The following is a 16,916-nucleotide window of genomic DNA, read 5'->3' as shown; positions in this document are numbered from 1 at the left end:
CAGACACTTTCAGATGTTTTGTTCAGAAGGGGGTGGATGATAGTAAGAAAAAAGTGGACATAGAGACAGAAATAGTGGAATACCCGAGCCCAAGACAAAACGAGAGAGACAGAGAGAGAGAAATAGAGGGGGTTGGAAAAGTGCTCTGCACTCACTTTCTGCCCAGTGAGCAGTGCCTTGTTACTCTTTGAACACTTGGCCCATTTATTTCTGCTAAGTCGTTAGATTCTGAGTCGGCCAGTGAAGACTCTAGTGGATCTTTCCATGAAACATTAACGAGTTCCTGGGGTTAAAAGGATGCCTCGAAATCACTGCTGATTGCAGCTTGTGTGTATCTGTGTGTTCGTGTGTGTGTGAGAGAGAGAACATAAATATGGAAATGAACAAACTGAATTGATATGTGAAAATAGATAAAGAGGTGAACAAAGGTGTGTGTTTTAAGGTGCGTGCATATATACAGAATCGTATATAACGATATGAGTAATTTCATATCTCTGTAACTTATTGCAATGCAATTATTTTTGCTGGAAATTCAACAAAAAGTTGTTTACAGCATATACTACTGTACAAAACCATGTATTGCTCTATACTGTGGTATAAACTGTATGCTGAAATCTCTACCGTCTTACACATTTCTACCGTCAGACTGTACAGTTTATATAGTATCAAACTGCCCAGCCCTAATGCATATACACAAGCACACACACATTACACACACTCCATTGGCAGTTATTAACCTAATCTGCCTCTGCCACCCACCACCCCGCGCTCTTGCAGGGCACCTGTTGATGACACGTACAGATCAGGACGCCCACAGACCAATCACAGATCTCATCCTCAGTTCTTCACAATCCTGCTGCAGTCTGCACTGCCCACTCTACACACTCCAAAGGCACATGCGTTCCCTCTATAGGGTACATACAATACAATCAAATGGATTACTTTTTTTATCTGTTAGCAGCATTTTTCAGAACCCACCCAGTTAAAGGGACTGTTCACCCAAAACTGAAAATTCTTTAATTATTTACTCAACCTCACATTGTTTCAAACCTGTATTAAAAACCATGGCTAGCAAAGTACATACTTTCAGTGCTTAGTAGAAGTACAGTATGTAATTTGGGATGCAGCCATATCACATACTAGAATGTGTTCCTTGCAGAAATAATCTATACTAATAATAAATAAATAAAGAGAGTGCTAAGGAAGAGATTACAACAGCAGGGAGTTAATTAACAGCGTGTTCCTGTTTGATAGGAGAATAACACGCTGTAATTTTACCTTGATGCAATATAAAACTGCAAGCTGCCACTGCTGCATTGGTTAATTAACACCTGTGTGCAGTGGCCGCATGGACCTCAGCACCTATTAATGCTAGAAAACACAATACCACAATTAAAGGCGCTGCTATTAGACTTTAAACTGTGTTGGTATATAGTGGGTGGTAAATTGGTCCACTTTTACCTATAATTGCCCCAGAAATTACAAGGAGGGATTATATTAATCTTTTTAAATGTAATGGAGAGGAAATGAGGGGTGCTGAGGGGTAATGTTATGGCCCAGTTTATCTGTTTTGTCGGCACTTTTACACCAAACGGGGGGAAAAAAGAAAAAAACTTCAATGAAATACAGTCTTGGACCGTACACATCCACACTCAAAGAACAATTAAAATCAAGATACAATTATAATGTAAAACATATCGTCACATTAAGTCACCTTTTAATGTTTAGTTTTGTAGATACCAGAGAAAACAGTGGATTAGCTATCTCTCTCCTTTATCACATTGAAAACACACACACATTGGCTTAACATTGACTTGGCTGCAGCCCAATTTGAACACTATCGGTTCTTATTACTTTTTGAGATTAGAATAAGTGCATCCTTAACAATAGTACATTGACTTACAGTTGTATGTCAAAAGAAGCCCGGATGGTGTACTCTTTCCAGTGGATTTTCATGTTTACATCCAGACCATTCATGCTATGGAAGATGAGTGCATACTTAAAAGTATGTACTGTAGTATCCCATCACTGACGCAGTGTTTTTATTATTGAGAAAACCTAAAGCGAAAACGAAATATGAACATTTTGGGAAAAGCTGCACTATGTAACTCTGTGCTCTCTAGCGACATCTGGTTGAAACTTAAAATTGCAAGCAATTTGCAGAAGAACATTTTACGTGACTTGTGTTTTGGCACTGCTCTTCTGCGCGGATGAATCTCATGGTTTCAGGTTACCTGGACATTGCCTGTGTGTGATCATGACTGGGGGATATTTAGAGCTGGAGTCATAATGTGCTATTATCATGTTAATATTATGTTATATGATTACACATTTAAAACTGAAATATTACTTGCTTTGATGAAGATAACAACACTCTTAATTACATATTTTAAATGAATTAATTTTACATTTATAGCGCTTTTCTGACAATATACTCAAAGTGCTTTTACATAGACTTTGTACTACATAACTTTGTGCTCTGTAGCGACATCGCAATTTGCGGAAGAATACATTACGTCAGTCGTGTTCTGGCACTGCTATTCTGGTGGATGAATCTCCCAATTTGAGCTTAACTTGACATCGCCTGTGTGTGACCATGACTGGAGCCGGAGTCATAACCTGCTATTTTCATGTTGATGTTATACAATTAAACATTTGCGACGGAAATATTACGTGCTTTAATGAAAATAAACAACACTTTTATTTACATATTCGATTAAATTTGACACTTAAATCACTTTTCTGACACTACACTCAAACACTTTTACAAAGAGAACAGGGGACTCTCCTCAGCCACCACCAGTAGATCTTAATAGGATTATTCAAGTCTTTTATCTACCATTAATGTTTGAATTGTACTATAGTTTTCAATTTAAGAGGTTAAACTTGTGATATGGCTGATACGAGTTCAATAAAAGATTTTATTATTTTTATTCTATATTGTCCAGCCTCAGTTACTACAATAGCATGTCTATGCAATGCACACAATAACACATAAACACATAAAATGAGGATTCAGTAATGATGGGGATCAAATATACTTTATTAAATGTAAAAAAAGAATATGCTTAAATATGCAATATAACACTTACAAGTAGTCAATTTCAGAAGTCATACATTTTAAACATGTCACAGAAACTTCACCGGATACATTGCGATCGGTTAACACACGAGTAATGTTCGATTCATAAAAGCATGACAAGCAATATAAGCTTCAACAACCAGAAAACATATCCAAGCATTATAGCAGGTAAACAACTTGATGCATAACGGATTAACATCCATCTAGACTGCAATGATGCTGTCCTGAACTGTGAGTGTTACTGAACTGAGCTGAACAGCATTGTTAGTTTCTCCAGCCGGAACATGTGTGTGCGGACATGATGTAATGACGCAAGAATGTACATCATAAGCCAGCAATTTTGCACCAAATCGAACCAGACAGCTCAAAATACAAATAATTTATATAGGCTTACCGTAGTAAATCGGGGTAAGGTAAGGACATTGTTTTGAACACTGATTGTTGATGTACTCAATCAATAATGGCAATTTGTTCATTTTTAACCAAAATATCTTATATAGTGCAGCTTTAATATGATTATTCAAGTGTTTTATCTACTATTAAAGTTTGTATTGTACTACACTTATCAATTTAAAAGGTGAAACTTGTGATATGGCTGAAAGGATTTCAATGGAAGACTTTATAATTTGTATATTATATTGTACATCCTCAGTTGATAATGCAGGTGAACCGTACTACTACAATAGTATGTCATTGCAATGCACACAATAACACTTTAAACTAAAAACATAAAATGAGGATTCATGGCAACCAATATAAGCTTAAACAACCCTACCAGAAAACAAATCCAAGCATTATAGCAGGTAAAAAACTTTGACAACGGACATCCTACAGACTGGTGCGATGCTGTCCTGAGACTGATCTGAACAATGTAGTTTCTCCAGCCGGAACACAACATGATAGCTGGTACTTCTTTACTGTGTTTACAGACATGACGTAATGACGCAAGGATGAACAAATAAGCCAGCTATTTCACGTCAAATCGGACCCAACAGCTCAATATCCGAATCATTTTTATAGGCTTACCGTAGTGAATCGGGGTAAGGAAAGGACATTGTTTTGAACATTGATTGTTTATGTACTCAATCAATAATGGCAATTTGTAATATTTTATCCAAAAAACCTTATGTAGTGCAGCTTTAACTGAAATAAACATAATAATAAAAAAGACTCCAAAAGTACTCTAACTAAAACTAATAATTAAAATTAGCATTGCTTCATTTTAAGTTTAGTCTGTGATTCACAGTATATTATAAATTTGAAACCTTCATTAAAGAGTAGACTATTTTCACAGTAGTTTTTATTACGTCATATATTCTGGTCACGGGTCAATACTCGCATGCCCAGATGAAGTATATCCGAAATCTATTCATACTTCTCGCATGCATACCTAAAGAACATACCGTTTTACTGGCCAAGAAGTGTGTCATTCATTAAATACAGTACATATTTTGACAGTAGTGATTTCGAATGCAGGGTTAGTGTGAAGTATAGGTAACCCTATGTGAATTGGTATGCAACTGCTTACCTGCTCATGTACACACACAGAATTATACACACTAAATGTAAGAGATATCGTACAACTTACAGACTCTCAGATATGCACCTTCAGGGGAAAAACCTTCATGTGTACTACATCCCTAACAAAACATGATTGAGTGAGAGATGGCAAATTCATTCTCTATCTCGTTTTCAGTTGCCAATTAATGATTTGAATGGCCTTGAGTCTTGATTTCTCACTTGTCTACCAATGCACACATACAGTTTAATCAAACTTACACTAAACATCTAATATTTCTCTCTGGCCGCCTTTTCTTTTGTCCACCCCTCTCCTCTGCCCGTCCCATGGGTACGACCGTCAATGCCCTCATTCCCACGCTGTGTGTGTGTGTGTGTGCGTCATATTTTCTCTGCTCCAATAATGGCAGAACTCCACATCAGCATCTGCCTTCATTAAAAGTAATTACAGAGTCTTGCTCATATTGGACTCTCTCTGTTTGGCCCTCATGAGCTGACTCAGGAGTAGGCAGACCCCTCAAACCCAGGCAGGGCTGATCTCAGGTCAGTAAATAAGGACGACGTCCCTTTGAAAAACTTAAACTGTAATGCGGTACATAACGAGTGAATGAAGAACAGCATCAGCGATTGATCGAGTCGTAAAACAGATTAAAACCGATTAATCATGAGTTTAAGACTAATTTGTGAGTCTTTTTGGCCAAGTCATTAAAAACAACTCGCTTGAAAGAGTCATTTGTTGGCAAATCAATCCACATTTGTCATGAAAATCATTGACTTCTAGTATTATTTTAGAAGTGTTTTCCCATCCCTATTCTTTAGATGCACCTTGAATCAGTAGCTAGACCATTGTTCCATTTTGGTCAAGACTCAAGTTGTCTTATTTCTCCAAATTAGTCTTTCCTCTGAAATGACTCTGACTTCATTTCAAAGCGAGGCTAGGCCGCAATAGTTCAGATTAATTTGAGCCGTACATATACAACAAAAAAAGCCTCAATTTTCTAACATTGCATTACCCTCCCTTGGAAAAACTCATTTCACACAACCTAGATTTTGTTTTATCAGTCCTCCAGTGGGTTTCACACAAACAGTGGGGTCACGAGGCGGAAATCTCACCATTCATCAGGGCTTTTATTTACAACGTCCATCGCGCCCCATTTCTCTCTCTCTTTCTCACCATTACACACTGAAAAGCACCAGAGTCCGGTTTCGCCCGGCAGCCATATGCCTTTGTCAGGCGTTCATCTCATCCCTTGTTCTGCCGTTCGGAAATTCCAAAGATGAATTAAATACAGTATACCGCCCCCATCTCTCTCTGCCCCCGTCCTTCTATCTTTTTGTTCTGTCTTGGTTAACTGTTCAACGTGAAATTGGACAGTAATATTTACTCTTGAGTAAATCAAAGGATATGTGCACAAATCTGATACTTTTTTCCCCCCGAGACAGATCCTTTCTTTTCTTTTTACCCCCGTTTCATCTGAAAAGGAGAAATGCAAAATGCAATAATGCGTCTGGTTGCATGGAGCGGGGGGAGTGCTTGACTGACCCCCTTTGTGGAAAACATGATCTCTTTGGGCTTGTTCTCACAGGCAATCTGTGTTGTCTGTTTATTTGTCTCTTTCTCTCTCTTCCTGCATATTTCATTTTCTCTATTAACTTTTGTATGTTTTCGGACATACAATAACTGGCACTTTTTGTGTGTGAAATGGGGTTGTGAATATGTTTAGTTGGGAAGTATTGGGAAAAGATATTTGTTGGGATGCCTGGTGACTTGCTGAGGCGAGGCCCTACAGACACAGAGAGTCTAAAATATATATACACAAAACCTTTTAAAGCAGAAGAAATGAGATGCGATATTTGGCATGCTCCAAACGCTTACTATATGTTAGTTGCACAGAAGAAATGTTTCATTGCATACATTTTCTATAAATTCAGCAGCTTATTTGTAAAAGAAAAAAATAAAAGAGTACAGAAAAAAACTCTTGAATGATATGCTTTCAACACGTCACCCGTTACAATAATGTTTAGCTGCAATCTTTTGCTCACAAAAGCTGAGAAAGGCTGTTCACTGGAAATGATCTTTTTTTGACAATATTCAAAGCCTTTAAAGCCAAACTAATAGACTGTTGATAGATAAAATAATGAATCAAAAGTAATTTTGTAATTCCAGAAGTTTTAGGAACTTTGAGTTTAAATGTTGTAGGTCTTAATCTTGATTTATTTTTCCATTTAAAAGTTCGATTGGTTATGCTGTGTTCTTGACACATCCTGTTGGAATTACTTTAATTACAAGATGAAAATTTGGAGATTCTACTCACAGCTGTTCACGTCCTCGGACATAAAAATTCTTAGTTTCTTTGACAGTACTCATAATGCCAAAACTTATCCTTGTGTGGCTTTGTTGTTGACGACAGCAAAATATTTAATTGCTACATTAATTCATCTCTATATGTTCTTGGTAAATGTTAAATATTAAAGAAAGTGATCCAGGTAACACTAGCTATAATAAAATGGTATATGAAACAGAAATACTAATTAAACTGCTGAGGCTGCTGCCATATTGATCTTTCCATCATGACTGTCGAGTTGAGTTGGAATCTCGTAGTTAGGGTTATTTTGACATTACGTGAATGCACCATAAGCAATGTCACACGAGCGAGAGTGTTGTTGTTCTCTATATCAGCACGGTTGTGTTTCTGATGTTTTTCTTGTTTTGAACTAGTAGTGTTTCGGTCATAAACAAATCAGTGTTTTGTGTGATTCTATTAGTGAACGAATCATTTGTGTTCACTTCCATTGTTTCAGTAGTGATTTAAAAATCTAAAAATCGGAATTTTTAACCAATCAGTTAAGTCAAGCATTGAATGACTCACTCATAACATAAAAGATGCATATTTGTCGCCACCTACTGGAGTAAATATGCAATCTTCAGAAATGGTCACTGAACGAATCATTGAACGCTGCTCAGATCAGATTCAAGGGCCTGAACTAACTGTTGTATTACTTAATATAACTTGTAATTAAGTAATTTTAAGTCATCTTGCAGCCCCCTTGGAAGTTTGCTGATGTCCCCTAGTGGGCCCCGGGCCCTTCGGTCCTGTTTGCTTATTGGTCGATATAGCATTCCATTAATGCTAAAATACACTATATAATGATATAAACACCTGTTGACTTCATTTTACACTTCGTCTTTCAAATATATTTGTGGTTTGAGGTTCACCTCTTTAAATTTCTCATCTAAAGCCATCTTAGCCCTTTTCTGAAATAAACCAAAAAGAATGGATGTCGAAATGAGCAAGATTTGCTGACCTGTATCACGATCCAAACCCACAATCACGCTCCGTGTCTTTAACTCAAGCCTTTAAGGTTTTATTACTGCGGTAAAGACAGCAAAGTTAAGCGCAGTGAAACAGAGAGCCCTCAATGCTGAAATGAATCCGTTGATGTAACGCTCACTGACTCTGAGATCAAAAGAAACCCCTTCGGATCAATTTTTTCTTTGCTTTGGAATCTACCTTTTCTCATACCACTCTTTAATTAAATGGGACATTGTTGTCTAGGTATGAAAAAGGGCCAATTCAAGCACATCACTGCAGAGGAATCCAGACCGACCCATACCTGACCCCCCTCAAAACAACAAAAGCCCCTCGTCCGCCCCGCCGGCTCACCTCCATACTTGCAAACCAGGTGAACCATTAGCAACCAAGATGGACCTGTCAGATCTCGGGAACGAGGGAGTATCGGGCGAGAAAAGGAGGATAGATGTTTTCTCCTCTTCTCGGGACGTGCCCGAGCACCTTCCATTCATGCAGCGGGGGGGTGATGACTCGCACCGGGGCCTCGAGTGTTCAAAGCTGGAGTTTGAAGCAGAGAGACTTGTAGATCTGAAGGGCCATATGAAAGGCAAACAATAAGCAATCTGTTTGTCCACCCCTGCAAAACGGCACTCGCCTTTCATCCGCCGGCTCCCATTTCCGTGGGTCGCGACTCTCCTCAAACATCAATTACTGTTACGTACGCCGTTTGATCTCCGGGCTTCTCCTTGACATAGTATCGGGGGGGGGGCGTATAGTGTGTGTATGTAATAAGACAATGCATCAATTGTGGCTGTTGTTTTCATGCTCTTTGTATTCTGTATAAATGTACTTGTTTAGATTGCGCATTTTATTTCAGGAGTCAGGAGAGAGATTGACCCTGCAAGAAATGAATAGAAGATGGGTTTGAATCATTCTCTTCCACTTTTGCGCACTTACCTATTTCAGAAAAGTACTCGGAGACCCTTCTACAAAATGTTATTGCATTACTAAAGCTGCAGTCACAGGCTTTGAGCATGCAACATTGTTTCGGACACCGCAAGGAAATGGACATGTCAAGCTTGATGGCTTCTAGTTTAAATGAATAATAATTCTAAAATTACAAACAGCATTATTTTCAAAATGTTAAAATATACCAAATACTCTCATCATTTACTCTCATGCCATCCCAGATGTGTATGACTTACTTTCTTCTGCAGAACACAAATGAAGATTTTTTTGAAAAAATATCTCAGCTCTGTAGGTACATACAATGCAAGTGAATGGTGACCAGACCTTTGTGGCTCCAAAAAATTACATAAAAGTAATCCATATGACTCCAGTGTTTAAATCAAGTGATTTAATAAGTGTGGGTGAGAAACAGAACAATATTTAAGTCCTTTTTGCTCTAAATCTCCACTTTAACTTTCACTTTCAGATGTGAAAGTGAAACTAAACAGAAAAGACAACTCTTTTTTGGATTTTTTTTACTCTAAATCTCCACTTTCACTTTTACATCTAAAAGTCACATGTGCACCACATGTGAAAGTGAAAGTGGAGATTTAGAGTAAAAAATAAATATTGATCTGTTTCTCACCCACACTTATTATATTGCTTTTGAAGAGATGGATTAAACTACTGGAGTCTTTTGGATGACTTTTGTGTTTCCTTTATATGCTTTTTGGAGCTTCAAATTTCTGAACACCATTCACTTGCATTGTATGGACCTACAAAGCTGATTGTTAACTTAAGTTGACTTGATTTCTTTTTCATGTGCACTTTTATCAACTCTTTAGGCTTCGTAATCACCTTTAAAACTCCAGAAATTTAAAGGGATAGTACTGAAAAATTATTTCCTTACCCTCTCCCTTGTTGTTCCAAACCTAATCCACCTTGTATGACTTCCTTTCATCTGTGGAACACAAAAGAAGATGTGAGGCAGAATGTTAAGGACTGACAGCCTCAGTCACCATACACTTTCATGATACATTTTTTCCATACAATGAAAGTAAAAGGTGAGCGTGGATAACATTCAGCCTAACATCACCTTTTGTGTTCTACGGAGGGAAGAAAGTTATATGGGTTTTGGAACAACCCCTTCAGGGGAAAGAAAATGATGGCAGAATTTTCATTTTTGGGTGAACCATCCCTTTAAGCTCATAAAGAGTTTTGAAGCCTTTTTTGCCACACACACACACACACACACACACACACACACCCCAGTCTTATGTTGACAGTTAATTGTACGTTCCAGAGTGAGTTTGTGTCCCATTTGGAGGCACGGGCAGCTGCGTCGCTGACAACTCTTTTGGATTAGGCAACAAAGCGAACTCATAATAAATTGAATCAATCATGCTGACATTTTGTTTAAATGTGGTTGTTTTCACCGAAAGCTTTGGGCGGACGGGCCTGGCTGCGTAAAAACACTGAGTTGCTAGTTGTCTTTTTTTTTTTTTTTTTATACATACTGAGAAGTAGGTTCATTTATCTTACCCCCCACCACAGTCGAGCATACCTACGACTTGTATTTTCCAAGATCGAATACTTTTCTGGTTAATTTGGCTTGCCGGCTGTCGCAGAATACAAAACAAAAAAACATTGTTCATTTTCATCCATAAGTGTTCGACAGGGGATCGCAAGGCCCTCTGGGGAGCAAAAGTGCTTTCAAATCTATACGACTGCGTGAAACGCAGAATGAAGGAATTTTCTTCGGCCTTCTTTTTTGCGCTAGTTCACGTATTCTGTTGGAGGAATTTTTTTAATGAATCAGATCAAGGTGACATCCATTGTCTGAACCTGGGGAAAAAGACAAAGCCTTCACTTCTACCCAACCTGATTTGTGGGGAAAATTCGAAGGTGGAGTGCGAGAAGGCATCGCGTCTTAACTTAATGAATTACTTAATGTGTCCCTCCATCGTTTTAATTGAATTAATTAGGGGCTTAATTGGGCTGAGTGATGATGGCTTCAAGGGCTGAGGAGCCCTTGATGAGCACATGGTAGAGATCCAGAAGTGTGTGTGAGACAGTGAGTAACACTTTGGAGGTTCTCATGGGACACACACACACACACACACATACATACACTAGCACAGGACCACGAGCGGAGAGCCCTTTGGGAGCGGATTCCTCCCTCCTCTTCCACAGGGCCACATTCCGCCAGTGGGCGGCAGTCAGGACCAGCGCTGAAGCCCTCTAGAGAGCACTTCCTGAACACAACAATGACATTCAGCAAAATACAGCTGTGAGGGCTGATTTCTAAAGGAAGCAAGGCTGATAATGTGCATGTTTCATGTACTAGAGCTTGCGTGTGCGTATTGGGGAGACCAGGGCTAGTTGTCACAAGGGCTAAATCTCAGTACCGATAAGATTTGGAGACAAATGTCTAATTGTGCAGCATTTGTTTGTTGGTTTCAAACACCTAGCTCAAAACCCTCTTAAATTAGAATATTTCTGGGGAATTCTATCCTCCAAAGGAAATTTTTGACATTTTTGTTATAGCTCTCGGGAAATCAAGCAAACATAATCAAACCACACTAGCATACATTCAGGCAAGGGTCAACCTATATTAAGGGTCAAACTCTCCAGTGATGTAGAAAGTCCATAGAAATTTGGGGAACCCTGCACCCTGTGGTGTAAATATCATCCAAAATGTTTTAAGATCCAATCACTTAAACCACATTCGAAGGTGGTAAGAAACAAATGTGGACAATTGTAGTATAAACACTATTGTGTCCGGATACACCACAGACATCAATGAAAGACAAGCAACTCACATAACTCATTATCATTGCGGCAAAACAAGGAAACTTTGCCAGCTATGAACGGTTTTTACATGTTCCACTAACGTTTGACAACCAGAAAGTGCCTTAAAGTAAATCGCCTTCATTTTTTCAAACAGTATATCCTTTGTTTTACCATTTAAAACCTAACAACATCTTTTTGTGAAATGTATTGCTTGAAAAGTGTCCTTGTGTTATCTGATAGTTTGTAGTCTATTGTATGAAATTCATACATTTCTAAGGGTGACTTAAGTGTCCAAATACTTTTGGGGGGATTGTGCACAAGACTTCACACTGAATGTCTTCGGCATGCTTGATATCAACATACAGCAAAACACTGACATAAACTGGTGTGTGTAGTCACGAAATCAGAGACCTTACTCCCAACAAAATCCTATACAAAGTGGTCACAGGAGATGTATTTGAGACGTTTGTTGATACCAGGTGAACAGCAATCTGTCTCGGCTGACCACTTGCAATCGGATCACGCCAGATGGATGTTAATACCAGGTGGAAATGGAGCCAGTGTCACCAAGTACACTTACCAATGTGTGTGTGTTTGCATCACAGGTCTGACGGCGGCTGCCATGGCAGAAGCTATGAAACTGCAGAAGATGAAACTGATGGCCATGAACAACATTCACGGAGCAGGAAGCCAGAACGGTACAGAATCAGAGAACGAGGAACTGAACTCCAGTGCAGGTCAGAGTCACACACAGACAAAGAAAATTCAGACTTTAATTTGACTTGGTACGTTCAGGGAAAACTTTAAAGGGGTAATTTACCAAACAATGAAAATTCTGTCATCATTTACTCACCCTCATGGACACGATACGATTAGCTTTGACTGTTTTCATGACTCGATAGCTTTAAATCACTTGTGTCACTAACCAGTACAGGCAATAGATGATCATAATATCAAAATAAAGAGCACTGTTAGGAAATGTTCAAAATCTAATCACCTCAGTACACACACACTTGCACACAAAAACACAGACGTGATCTGAAGTAATGGGTTCTTGCCCACGCACTCCTCTCCTTCTGCTGTGCTTTATTGAGGCTAATGAATGTCTTTAATGTTCCCCACCTGACTGTGCTTTTAGATTGTGATTTTACCATCACCATACACATACACACACACACACACACACACACACACACACACACACACACACACACACACACACACACACAAATGCCATCCGTTGTTATTGCAGAGACCAATAATGCTTCCATACACACACAAACACACAGTGCGTGTGTCTGAATACGCAGAGGGACACATTAATACCAGCATTTCACTGGTCATTTCAGTTTGCAGAAATTGTAAAATTGGGGTCAAATTCATTTAGAACTAAAACACCAAAATGGTGTCATAATAAATAATGAACCACAAAACAATCAAAATAAAAAGCATACAAATTATGAATATTCTTACCATACAATCTCTGTTATTTTGCATAGCAAAAAAACAAAACAAAACAAAACATAACCTGTATTTAATGTAGCCTGTATAACATTTCCTCATATCTTGCATCATGTGACATAATTTTTGTTATTTATGTCATAATAATACTAAATTATAATAATAATAATACATCTTAGTATTTCTTTTTTTTTTCTTCAAAAAAGTAGCCTATTCACATTTAGAAACTTTAACCACAACTGCCACAGCTGTAATTAAAATGAGGTCTAATAGATTCTACCTGATAGATTAAGATAATTTAATGTAAAACTATAAAAAAACAAAAACAAAATCAAAATACAACAGTTACTGTTGCTACTGTAAAATTGAGAGAAATTTTAGTAAGATTATTATGTGTAATTTGTTTTAAATGTTGGAACGGTCTACTGTTTTTTTGCTACACACACTCACGGCAAAATCGTAAGGATTTATACGACTTTTCTAAATTTGGCTAATTCGTATGATATCGTACGACTTTCACTACAGCCATTGACGTCGCTGGACATCGTTTCCATCTAATACGCGACAGTTACTTGCTTCCTATCATGTTTACACACTCTACTGATTGGTTAGGTTTAGATAAGGGGTTTGGGTAAGGGCATAATATTAATAAGCATGTCCGTAATGCCTTGTGCGCGAAACTTGCGCTTACTTCTGCATTAGACACCCGGGCATTTGCACGTGATGAGATCGTACAAATTACACGAACGAACTTGTATGAAATCATACGTAATAGCCAACTCGTAAAATATGTATGAATTTTCATGAGACTGGGTTGGTTTTTTGATGTTTGACTTCCTCCTTTGTGCTTTAAACTAGAAGATTCTAACTAGAATTCAAATGGGTTGCATTCGTTTTGTGGTCTGCGCCGCGATATCGAGGGAAGTCCGGTTGACACGTGTGCTCCAGAGATACAGTAGGTTAAAGCAGAGCAGATCAGAAGCATATTTAGTGTGTATAAAGCAACGAATGCGAGATTATAATAAAATTTGCTTGTTAATAGAGGGAGAACCATGGCATTGCTCTTTCCCTTCTGCCCGCGACCCTTTCTTAACAGACCTGCAACCCGCTTTTGGGCCGCAACCCACCACTAGAGAAACACTGTTCTAAATGACAAATGATGTATTAAATTGGCATTTAATTCATGTTTTAAATTATGTTTTATTACAGATTTGGCTCATAATACATATATGTCACAATGTATTAATAGTATATCAGAATAAACAAATCTTCTGCCAAGAAATGTAGTTCATTAGCCTTGCTGTAGATTATTTATGTTTTAATGGTTTGTAGAAAAGTTTGCGAATTCATGTCAGTATACAAATCACCTTTGAATTCAGTCCATTTGCATGGCAACGTGCAGAGAGAAGCAGAAGGTGTGTGGAGATGATGGAGCGATGATGGAGAGGAGAGGGAGAGTCAGTGTCTCCCACTCAATCAAACATCCTCTAATGTACTCTGGCTGCCGATCGAGCTAATGTTGATGATGAGAGAGATAGAGAGAGCTGCATCAATGGAAACTGAGAATCAGACCGAGTCAAATTTCACTCCTGTTTGCGGATGTTAGTGTGCTGAGTGAACAACAGTATTGGGCTATGAAACAGAGTAAGCACAGGCCCAGAACTGCTGAAGACTGTAGGCGCTTGTTTATGTGGAGTAAGATCTGATAAGTTTGAATATTTAAGACTGGCTTAAAGGAACCTATCATATGCCCGTCAAAAGCTCAGGATAAAGACTACTTTAATGATACTTTATTGGTGCTTTTTTTTGTCCTGTTTGGAGTTTGACAGTCTGTGGTCACTGTATGTTTTAGTTATATGTTGAACAGAGGCTGAAAAATTCTTCCCAACATCTCCTTTTGTGTTCCATAAAAGGTAGAAAGTCATACGGGTTTGGAAAGACATGAGGGGCAAGAGTAAATGGCGGTAGAATTTTCATTTTTCTGTTCAATTCGAGTTGTTATAAAGATTTTTAATTGGCCACTCTGAGCCAAAGCTTTGGAGTTCAGAAGGACTTTGAAGAACCAGAGAGATTTTGGGTTTTGGAGCACACTTTTAAAGACCCAAGTCCTCAAAAGCAGGCCACAACACCCAGGATACATTTGATTGGTTGTTGTTGCTCTTTGTTTGGAGTTGGGGGGGGGGGTGGGATGTTGGAATCTGATCTAACTTTCTTGCATCGCTGAAGTTAATCAAACACCCTCTGAAGCTGTCCCACAACTTTCACCTCTCTTTCTTTACCTCATTCTCTTGTGTACCACCAAGACACGGCTCTCTCAGGGACAGCTACAAAGTCCTGATAGTGGTTTTCCTCTCTTTCTTACTTTTCCTTGCTTTTTTCTGGTCCCCCACCCTTTTTTTTTTTTTTTACATTCCCGTTAGATGTGTTTTTGGACCCCTCTTGGTGGCAAGTGTTTCCCTTTTCTTTTTTTTTGAAGGAGAACTTCAAAGGGAAATGGCTAATCTGTGCTTTTCCTCAGCTGTGTGGATCGTGCCACAAAAAAGCCTGAGCTATCTGCACCAGGCAGTCAGCACAGATAGGCTTGATTTCAATCTCTCTCTCGCACTCTGTCTGCTCAAACGATATCCCCCCCTCACCGGCAGAGTGAAGAGAGTACAGAATAAATTAAAAAAAAAACAACACCATGCTGCAGTGCTTTTGAAAGGAGCCAAACAGATTTGACTAGCCCTCAAAGTGGCTTGTTTGATTCCGTTATTGGGACACCCCCTCACTTACAGTCTAATCAAGCTGTTTGGTAGAGGTGGGAATCAGCAGAGGCCTGGTGTTACAGTATTAAAGGGTTAGTTCACCCAAAAATGAAAATTCTCTTGTGATTTACTTACCTTTAAGCCATCCCAGATGTTTACGACTTTCCTTCTTCAGCATAACCAAAGCTCTTTTTGTCCATACAATGCAAGTAAATGGGTGCCATCAGGCTGCTGGCTGTTTGATGGTCCAAAAGGCATATTTAGGCAGCATAAAATTAATCCACATGACTCCAGTCGATCAATTAATGTATTCTGTAGCATTAAAAAATTAAAATAAATAAATTACGCAAGGGAATACTGTAGAGTACATCGGTTCCAATTGGTTTATAATTACACAAAAACTAGAGGTCGGCCAATAGTGGATTTTGCCGATACCAATAACTAAGGTGGTGGAAAAGGCCAATAACCTATTAATTGGCTGATAAAGTTGGCAATAAAAAGTATGTGGTGATGGAACACATTTCCATATAGGCACATTTTTCTTTGCATTCCCTCGCTTCAATTTGAAACACTTGATTATCTACAGTAATCAAAATAGTAAAATATGCATTGAAGTGAGGATAAAAATATGGATGAATAATGTAAATGATGAAGAAACAGCAAATCCCCACTTTATTGTTTTTATTTTACTTCTAGAGGCCGCAGTTATACTGTAGAACTACGTTGTTTTAACGGCCACAGAGGAACATGAAAAAACTATCTGCAAATATCGGCACCGATTAATCGATAAAACCGATATATCGGTCTACCTCTAACAAAAACCCTTGCAGTCTAGCTAAATGGAGGATCTGTATAGACATTCTTATAAATGAAACAGGATATAGACTAAAGGGTCAAGCGATATTGGATTTGGTCGATACCGTCAATTAAGGTGGTGGAAAATAACCATTACCCCACAAGGATTTCCTTGTGCCCCCCCCCCCCCCAGAAACTTCTGACACCCCCCACTCGGTCCAATGAAGACACAACCACTTGCCCACCCGAAAGATCACAATGTCCCCCCAAAGACTGCAT

General features: G+C 38.6%; 1 protein-coding gene across 1 annotated transcript in view; it reads left to right on the top strand.

Annotated features, from left to right (window-relative positions):
- LOC127431053 (dachshund homolog 2-like) overlaps positions 1 to 16,916 on the top strand; it is a 228,797-nt gene that overhangs the window by 133,854 nt on the left and 78,027 nt on the right. The window contains exon 3 of the mRNA XM_051681278.1: positions 12,240 to 12,371. Within this exon, the coding sequence (XP_051537238.1) occupies positions 12,240 to 12,371 (132 nt within the window). The remainder of the gene's footprint in view (positions 1 to 12,239; positions 12,372 to 16,916) is intronic.

Source organism: Myxocyprinus asiaticus, chromosome 40, assembly GCF_019703515.2.
Source record: "Myxocyprinus asiaticus isolate MX2 ecotype Aquarium Trade chromosome 40, UBuf_Myxa_2, whole genome shotgun sequence".
In the NCBI taxonomy this organism is placed as follows: Eukaryota; Metazoa; Chordata; class Actinopteri; order Cypriniformes; family Catostomidae; genus Myxocyprinus; species Myxocyprinus asiaticus.
This window is presented reverse-complemented; position numbering and strand designations above follow the sequence as displayed.